At 42.0% G+C, this 9,160-nt stretch overlaps 1 protein-coding gene across 1 annotated transcript; it reads right to left on the bottom strand.

Annotated features, from left to right (window-relative positions):
* Positions 1–3,431: 3,431 nt before the first annotated feature.
* Positions 3,432–8,786, bottom strand: shox2 (shox homeobox 2). The gene is made up of 5 exons (XM_072463276.1): positions 8,495–8,786; positions 7,110–7,318; positions 5,336–5,393; positions 5,053–5,141; positions 3,432–4,606 (listed from the first exon to the last, which is right to left on the bottom strand). Exons 1-5 carry the CDS (start codon positions 8,757–8,759, stop codon positions 4,316–4,318), a joined length of 912 nt encoding a protein of 303 aa, XP_072319377.1. The 5' UTR covers positions 8,760–8,786; the 3' UTR covers positions 3,432–4,315.
* Positions 8,787–9,160: the final 374 nt, after the last annotated feature.

Below are 9,160 nucleotides of genomic sequence, written 5' to 3'. Positions count from 1 at the left end.
TGTTCTTAACCACAAAACAAATCTTGTTAATTGTATTTGCATCATTAGGAGCTCCTTGCGTGCCATTCTATGAAAGCGCTTTGTTCGTGTTTACAATTTCTTCAGATGAAAATCCAAGGCATTCTTTATACAGTTATGTATGTGTTTGTATGCGACTAACCAGCAAGGATTGTAACTAAATTGCATGGAGCACATCTATCATGGCCTTGTATGTTTTCTAAAATCAGAGAAATGTATAGATATTTGAACAGATTCTACAGATGTATGACTGTGTGTAAAACTCAGCTTATATGAGTGCAGTGTTGGGTGTACACAGGTGATTTATGCATACACTGAAAAGCGCCAGCTATTTTCCATCCCATCTAAACTTTTCCTTAACCACAGGCATCTGTCACCAGTTCAAGAGCACTTGAGTGTGGCTGACAGATATATAAATGGTTATAAATGTTCCCTGAGTACCATGTTGAAAAAGTGTTTAATGCCAGAATGAATGATCCTGGACCTCCCTGGTTTTAGCCACATTAAAAGGACACTTGAGCATCCCCATACAAATACAAGGTGATTGGTCTGCGTTTTTGTCATTGCATGATATTTGAAAATGACATTTTGTAAACTTCAGACAGTGTGAATACAATCAATATGAGATGAGTTAGGTCTGTGTTTCCAAAAGCCTTTTGTAATTTAAGATGTGTGTACAAACATTCGATGATTGAAAAGCAAGACCTCTATTATAGTCACACACAGATGATTGGATCTTACCGGCTTGTAACTACAGAGGCATGGGCCAAGTGGGATGCAGTTACTCTCTCCTTTGGTTCTTTCTGCCAAATTCGTACACACTTTTCCCTCAGACCACAATCATAATACATACATGAAATGCATACACAAGTCTGTGCATCTGCAAACACCAAATGTTGCCTCTTTTCAATGGAAACAATACAAGCCTGTCAGAGGTGCTAAAGCCCACAGATCTCAACACAGACCCCCGTGTTATGTCTTCTACCAAGGCTGGGAGGTATACATTATGCTATCGTCCTAATCTGCCAACCAGCTGGAAATGGAAATGAATTAATAACAAATAAAAAGCAGGCAGTGCATAACTGCATAGCATGCCCCAGGGCACCTAAACAGGAAATAGTGAAACAATTAGACTTTTGTTTTGTTCTGACCTGTGTTTTGTTTTGTTCGACTTAGCTGTTGAACAGAATGAGCAGTGGCTACAAAAGTGTTTATCCATCTGCAATCAGCAGAGTAGAACCTCCCTGGTCATAGCAGGGGTCAGATCTAAGTGAACACCCACTATTTATCCTACAGTCAAATTAAATGTAGTATTAATAGTGAGCTGTAAATGCATAACTCAGCTGACTGCAGCCCACACTCGTGCTGTGGTTTGCCACCCAATCCTGCACGGTGCATGTGTGCGATAAGAGCCAGCGATACAGCGCCCTAATTGCTGGTCTGAGTTCAACTGAAGGGAGTTTTCTGCAGGTTTCTTTTTCACTTTCACTCCCTGTGATGTGTTTGAAGTGTCTCTTTTATCTGCTGCTGCTCCTGATGGCTGTTGTCTTTCGTGGTGCTGTGTGCGTCCTGCTCTCTGAGCTCCTCCAAAATAACAAAGGCAGGCCCACTGAGAGATGAGCACAACGAAACCTTCACATACACACATGCATTTGTGCAAACTGCCCAGGGACATAAGAGTCAATCATACGTGGTATTCAAAAACTGCATTTATTGTCCTTATAAATCCTTGTCCTTATAAGTGGTCATTGAACTTGTCCTAATTTGATAAAAGGCCAGTCCGGGAATTGTGAGTAGTGTTTGTCTCAAGGGCTGTAGCTGGGTAAATATAGAAAGTAAGACAGCAGTTGATATGAAGGATAGGCATGCTCTTACTCACGGGGGTGAGAGTTGTTTAGATTCATATGGGACCATACAAGCCATTTAGTAAAAAGGCCAACCTCTCACTAACCCAAAGCCCACCGTTCAATGATTGTGTGTGTCACTTGTTAAACTGAGTGTCTTTGTTTGGGACAGGGCTGAAGTCAGAGGGGCAGCAGCAGCAGTCTGGCTGGCTCCCGGCTGGCTGTGTGAGGATGTGTGTCTAAAGAGTGTGTTGAGAGGAGAGTGAGAGCGTGGCTCGTCTCCATGTCTAATCAGCAGAACACTTGTGTGTCCCCGTCTCATTGTCTCCCGGGCCCCTCAGAGTGGAGGCCCTCCACTCCGGCAGCACACCTCAGGACATGCTGATAGATGGCTCACTGCTCCAATGAACTGTCTGCAGCAAATTTCAGGACACAGAGAAAAGCATTGCAGGAAACCTATATTATTGTTTTTACCAAAAAGATTCCGTGTCTTTTGATAGGACTATATTTAATTTACAGTTGGCTATTTTAGATGACAGCGTGATGTTGGTACTTGAATCTCTGCAATTGTATTGGAGACAATATACTGTAAGTTCTTCACTTACAGTACAGGAAACCTCACTGAGGCTCTTTGTGGGACACTTCTCTGTTCTTGCGCGTCTCAGGCAGCAGTGTTTCCATCTCCTCCATTAGGCCTATACTGGCGAGGCGTCCAATCAATAATTCAATAGTTTTGGCGTCTTAATCCAACCTCAAACAATGAGACACATTAAACCATGTAGACTTCAATGCAGACTGTGTGAGCAGTATTAATTAATAGCTACAGACATTGTATTTTGTGTGGAAATATCGAAGGGTAATATGATTCCAATTTCTATAATAAAAGGCTCCTGAGTCAGATGCTTTTTAAAGGTTCAATTTAAAAGCGGTAAAAGTCAGCAATCGTGCCATTTAAATATGTTTTTGTTTTATATTGGTGAGATGCGATCGACTGGCCAGACTACAGACAGAGCATGACAGTGGAAAATGTAACTTGAACCACTTTTACTTGACGAAGCCCAATATGGTTTCATCAACTCTTTGGCCTGGGAATGTGCCAAATGGATTTTGTATTCAATTAGAGTGTAGTTTAGGGAGCACAAAATGGTCTAAGCTATTTAAAAACAAATACATTTAGTGCAGTTATCAAGCTTTTAATTAAGGCCATTTGTCTACAACGTTTTTGTTTTATATTACGCGCTACCGATGGCCGTGCGTTTTATCTGCCTGTTGGCCTGTCCATCTGCTTGTAGTGGAAATGAGCAGAGCTCCTCTCCAAATGCTCTATAACCAAACTATGAATAATGCATTGATTTGGAAGCGGAGAAGCAAGAGAGCCATGTTCCCCACTAAACGGGCCTGTCACCAGCGTGACGTTATCAAAAGCCCGACATACTACCTAAATTATTCACATCCACGGCTTTGAGCACCATAATGATAATAATAATAATAATAATAATAATAATAATAATAATAATAATAATAATAATAATAATAATAATAATAATAATAATAATAATAATAATAGACTTATTAAGAAACGTAGTTTAATTTATTACAGGAAAGAAAACATTTTGTTTTGATGAATTCACGTTTCACAGAAAGGTGGACAAAAACAGAGATGAATTTTCTTCAGGAAATCGTGCCTCAAGTTACTTCCACTGTTTTATAAAAACATAAATTTACAATCTGAAACCACTTAGGCTACACAGGAACAAAAATAAAATGTACAGTCCCACGGGGCAATTTGAAGCCACTAAATGATAAAAATGCTATGTATGTTTTTGCGTGTATAAACATATTTTACACTTGCCCGTACCGCTGCTTTACTGGCGTGGGGCCTGCAATGTCTTGAGCAAACCTCGTGCGGGTGTCGTCCGGACAGAAGGTCTGCTCTGATCTGACATGTTTGCAGAATGCTCCCAAGTGCTCCAAACAAGGCTAAATAAAGCCAAAGTGAGCTGGGGCAGGAGAGAGGAGTAAACACAGACACGCTGCATCAGGCATAGGACACACTCTCGTTTTAGTTGGCCATAAACGCAAACATATGAAACACTGCATTTACCCTCTGTCCAGTCATAGAGAAACTAATGAAAAAAGACGAGGCCAGCCTCTATATCGATTCATTAAAACACCAATAACAATGTTTAAAGAAAACAAGTGCAGAATGGTTCGCCTGTTTGACAAAGAGCCCATCGTCCAGCTGCATGTTCTCCTTCGGGCTGTCCCGGGCCCTCAGGACCACAGAGGGACAGTTCATGGTAGGCTACAGTTCTTTTCTTTTTTGTTTCATAAATAGCCTATATTTATACATATTACCATTGTCCTTCATTAGAAAGAAAACATAAATATGGTCCTTGGATAATTCTCTCAGCGAGTCCACGTGATGTAACTTGTGCGCCGTGCTGTGGTTGTCACAGTCCCAGCGCAGCCGCGTGCTTTTTGGCCTTGAGCCTCAGATCTGCGATGCTTGAGTTCTTGCTGGTGTTCTTGGCCGCGGCGGCAGCGGCCACAACGGAGGCCGCAGAGGCCGATTCTGCCAGCGTGGCCAAAGGCAGTCCAAACGGTGGCGCGGGGAACATCATGTACGGCGCATGCGCAGCCAGGTGAGAGTGCAGGTGATGCTGTGCGTGGGCCACGGCGCTGTCCAGCTGCAGTTGCGCCTGCACCTGAAAGGAGAAGGGCGGTACGTTGCAATGACTATCCTACAGGACGAGACGCACGGATGGGGAGAGAAGGGGGAGAAGACGCGTTAACTTTGCAGTGGCTGTTTGGATGGCTCATTAAGGCCTACACAATGTCTAGGTTAGTTTATCTTTATATCATTTATCTCTGGATTGTCTTTAAAATGCAGTTATTAAATAAGAGATATAGCCAATTTAACATGATACAGGTGAGAAACAAACAGCTGAGCCTGGAAGTCCTGCTGCAGGCCCCAAGGGAAACTTTTATTTCCCCTAACCTAAATCATAAATCTATGAGGTAGTTTTACATGTGTCATCAGTGAGTAACAAGGGTAATTACACAAACTCGTTTTGTTGTTGCCCCTATATTAGAACTAGAGTTACTGCACAGCACTTGGGCACAGGCAGTGCCAAGGCAACATTCAGGGGATTGGTGTGGTTATAATAGAGGCTTCAAAAGAACTTGCCTGCTGGAATGGCATCCGTAAAGCCCCCACGTTGACATATGGTGCTACACGACATGCTTCAAATTGATTGGCGGCACCAATCAGCACTCCTGAAGAAAAAAAGAAAATATAACCTCTTGTTTCTGCCTTTTAAAAAAAAAAACACAAATAAACTATAGCCTACTTATAACGGTCAGTGTGTTATTCATTCCACATAACTCTAAATGTATGTGTGCTCAAAATGGAACCAGGTTTTAGTGCTTAGGCCTATAGCAATAACATTGTGCCAGATGTAGGCGTATACCTTTATGAAGCTGGTTTTCCTGCTTTCTGCATTTGGCTCTTCTGTTTTGGAACCAAACCTGTAGGGAAACAAATTAATTAGAGTCTCGCTGATTGGCAGCTGCTTGTGAGGCCGTGTGTAATTCTTCTCCAAGTGACAACAACCACGGAAAAAAATAACATCCCTAAGGATCGCTGAAACATTAATGATGCTGCTTAACCCGGATTTTAATTATTACATTTAGTGTAGCCTATGTGTTACAACGAGGGAGCACGGGGGCCGCTGGAACCAGTGTCAGGAAGATATAGTTTAAACGAAAGCAGTAGAGCCACAAAAGGGTAACGTTAAATTCTTGTTGGATGAATAGAGCCCCTCTTGTTGAGATGTGCAGGGATATCGGCCTATAATAAATAACCTTGTCAGCGTTGGTTTCATCTTTCTATAGATTTGTGTCCCCGAAGAGTTGAATGGACTCTCAGATATCGTATAGCAGCAAAGCTATTACGGTTTGGGACATCAGAGCAAGGCGATCTGAGAGCATCTCCCCCGTTCTCTTCCCATTCCTCTTTCATTAAATGACCGCTGAAATTAATTACCCTTATCAGCTGAAAATCCATGTCGGTGAAAGGCTTAAATGCCTCGCAGTTGTGTGTAATCACTGCCATCACACGCGCGCGCACACAGAGAAAAATGCTTCAAACAATTCACTTGCTTTTCAAATTGACACGCGTCATTTTCACAGCAACGTCTTGGAACCCTAGATTAAACGATGTGTGACTATAATAATCTGCTCTGGATTTCAAAGGCAAAGCTTGAGCCGAATTATTGCAACATGTCGATCTCCAGTCTCCCTTTACATCAGCCCAGTGCGCGCAGCGGATTGAAATATCATATCGATTTGTCTGTCAACCGACTTCATTTATTGACCACAATATTATGTCAATCGGAAGTCTTTTTGTGCATGCCTTCAGGTGTAATTTATGACTATAATAACTGCCAAATCCGTTATCGATTGAGGTTGAATAAAGCAAAAATAAACGGAATGCCTTTTTTGGACGTGCAGTAAATCCGGTGGCATGTATTACTGTTAGAAAAGAGAGTTGCTTTTGATTGAAAATAAAAACTATAATTTATGCAAATCCCCGTGCGCTTGGGACACAATGAGCTTTTTGGGGACATTCCAGATCGGGATGGGGGAGCCTTGGTTTTCAACTCTTTGTGGCAATTGTGTGTTTTGATTTGATTTGGTGTGGAGTATTTGTTGTAACTTCAAATTTGCCGCGGAGAGTGTGTCCTGTTTTGTGCGTAAAATAAGGTTTATCAAGATAGCTTTGTGTTATTTATGCCATCACGCCACTATACAAGCTCCCCCAGACCCTCCAGCCTTACTAGGTTTCTGCGCAGATGGTCCAACGATAACAGACCTGACAAACACATTCCTCCTTTAAATTATATCCGGGGAGTAAGCGCAGCCCGTTGTGCGTTTTTCATGCCACAGTCCATTGGGTTAAAATGGACAAAATCTAAATATACAATTGGCTAAAGACACCTCTCGTATGTAAGGCAACAATTACAAAACAGTCACAAAACACATCGCCAGCTTGCAATAGGCCTATGCAAATTCAGGCAAACATTTCTGTAAATTAACAAATAAAGCAAACAGCGCACTGTATTGGTCGTTGATATTCTCGTAAAATAATAATAATAAACGAGTCCTTTATTTTATAGCATAGTGAAATTAAGTAAATACGATTGTCCTTAATATTTTGTATTATTTACTGGGAATAATGCATACCTGTACTCGGGCCTCTGATAGTCCTAGTCGTTGGCTCAGCTCTTCCCGCATGAACGCGTCCGGATAGTGCGTTTCGTCGAACAGTCGCTCCAGTTCGTTTAGCTGCTCCAAAGTGAAGTTAGTCCGACTTCTCCTCTGTTTGATTTTTGTCTGTGCCTCGTCCTCAATGGGTTTGGAATCCTCTTTTCTGTCTTTTATGTCCGTGTTGCCTGCGCGGAGATGTAAACATTAAAATATTGACACTGCCACGAGCGCTTTTCTACCATTTTCTGGCCTGATTCTGTGCGTTGGAGGACGAAACACAGCCCCGGTCATTAAATGTGCGTTGACAAGTCAATGAAAAGCTAAAAAAAAAGAAAGAAAAGCGTGCCCTCACATCCCTCAAATATCACACAACCATCAGACCACGGATGTTTTGTCGAGCTACATAAAGCTCTTTAATAATTAACCGCTTATAAATATGTAAGCCTGTTCCCATGCTGGATGCCTCAAAAACTGCTGATCTGTTTTCAAAACACACTTCTCTATTTTATGGTTCCTGAAAATGTTTACGCACAAAAGCAATGCCATGGGGACGTGTGCATCAATGCCATTTTTATATAAATATGCGGTTATTATTATTTTTTATCTCGCTGCAGAAATAGGCGGTGAAATTAAAATGGCCCTATCCTATTTGGAGGATGGATTTACACAACGATAGACCTTTATATGATTTTAGAATTATGCAGATAATACGTGCATGTGCAGACAAAATGTTGTACAGTGTATTCCTCAGATTTGTATTCAGTTCATCCCTGCACATCACGCGCTTCACACCTGAGAGCAGATGTACGTAGACATAAGCTGGTTTACACGTTTCATTTATGCACTGATGTGTGTGTGTGTGTGTGTGTGTGTGTGTGTGTCAACTCTCAGAAGCGTGTTTCTGTAGATTTTCTTTCCCCCCCAAAGATGCCAACATAGAATTTATTTAAAAAAAGCACACTAGATAAAATAAAAGCGTAAACACAATTGATGACTTCCTATTTTTATTCCTATTTATCCGGAATTATTGGCACTAAACTCACAATGAGTTCGCATTAAATAGCACTAAGGCTGAGAATATGATCCAAATATTTTTTTTCATGATTTATTAACCAAATAAATAGTTACTCAACAATTATTCAGAGAAACATCCATGGCAAAATATTTTATTTGGGTAAATGTTGTTTGTTTATTTTTAGGTAGCGTCTTTTTTTTTCAAGACACTAAACTTGGAAAATTGTGACTATTTATTTTGTATACAACACCACACATTAAATTAAAAAGAGAGTGGTGAGATTTTTAGTTTTTGTAATAAGGGTGCAAAAGATCAAAGCATGCACATATTTCATAAGCTGACTTACCGTCTATGAGTTTAGGGCTCCCCGCGTCCCGGATTCTCTCTGGGCCGAGCATGTCCGTTTCTCTTCCTGGCGAGAGCGCGACGTTTCGGCTGACAACCGCTCCTGCTACCGCTTCTTCTCGACTCCCGGGCTCAAGTGTTAAAGACTCCCTGCTCCCTGCGCGCGCCGAGCCGGTCTCCAGCACCTCCCTGTAGGTGATCACTTCCTTCTTTTCCTTCACTTTCTGATCGAAGGACTTGGACACAAACGCGGTGAGCTCTTCCATCACTGCTTCCCCTCCTCGTTAGAAAGAAGACACACTCACCACTCTCCTCTCCTGTTTGCTCCTCGACAGCCTTTAAGACATCAATAGCGTGGTTGGTTTTTTAAGTCGACCCTTTTGGAAATGAGGAGGTTAGGTGACGCGGCTGCCAACTCTGGGGATAGGTAGCCTAAAACACATGTAAAGCAGTGTCTTCTTAGCCAATTCCTCTTGCTTTGGATGCGGAGTTGGGAACCTGCTGGTGAACCTCTATTGAAGTCACAGTATTTATACTTTGCGGTGCCTTGCCCCCTTGATCCGTGCAAATTACCTCCCCTCAGGATGCCGGGATGAGCCCCCCCTTCCCCTCCGCTGATAGGAGCGAGAGAGAGAGAGAGAGAGAGAGGTTTAAACAAGCTTTACGC

This window comes from Eucyclogobius newberryi, unplaced genomic scaffold (assembly GCF_026437365.1).
Source record: "Eucyclogobius newberryi isolate DKJ021-1_F unplaced genomic scaffold, fEucNew1.0.hap1 SCAF_10, whole genome shotgun sequence".
Lineage (NCBI taxonomy): Eukaryota > Metazoa > Chordata > Actinopteri > Gobiiformes > Gobiidae > Eucyclogobius > Eucyclogobius newberryi.
This window is presented reverse-complemented; position numbering and strand designations above follow the sequence as displayed.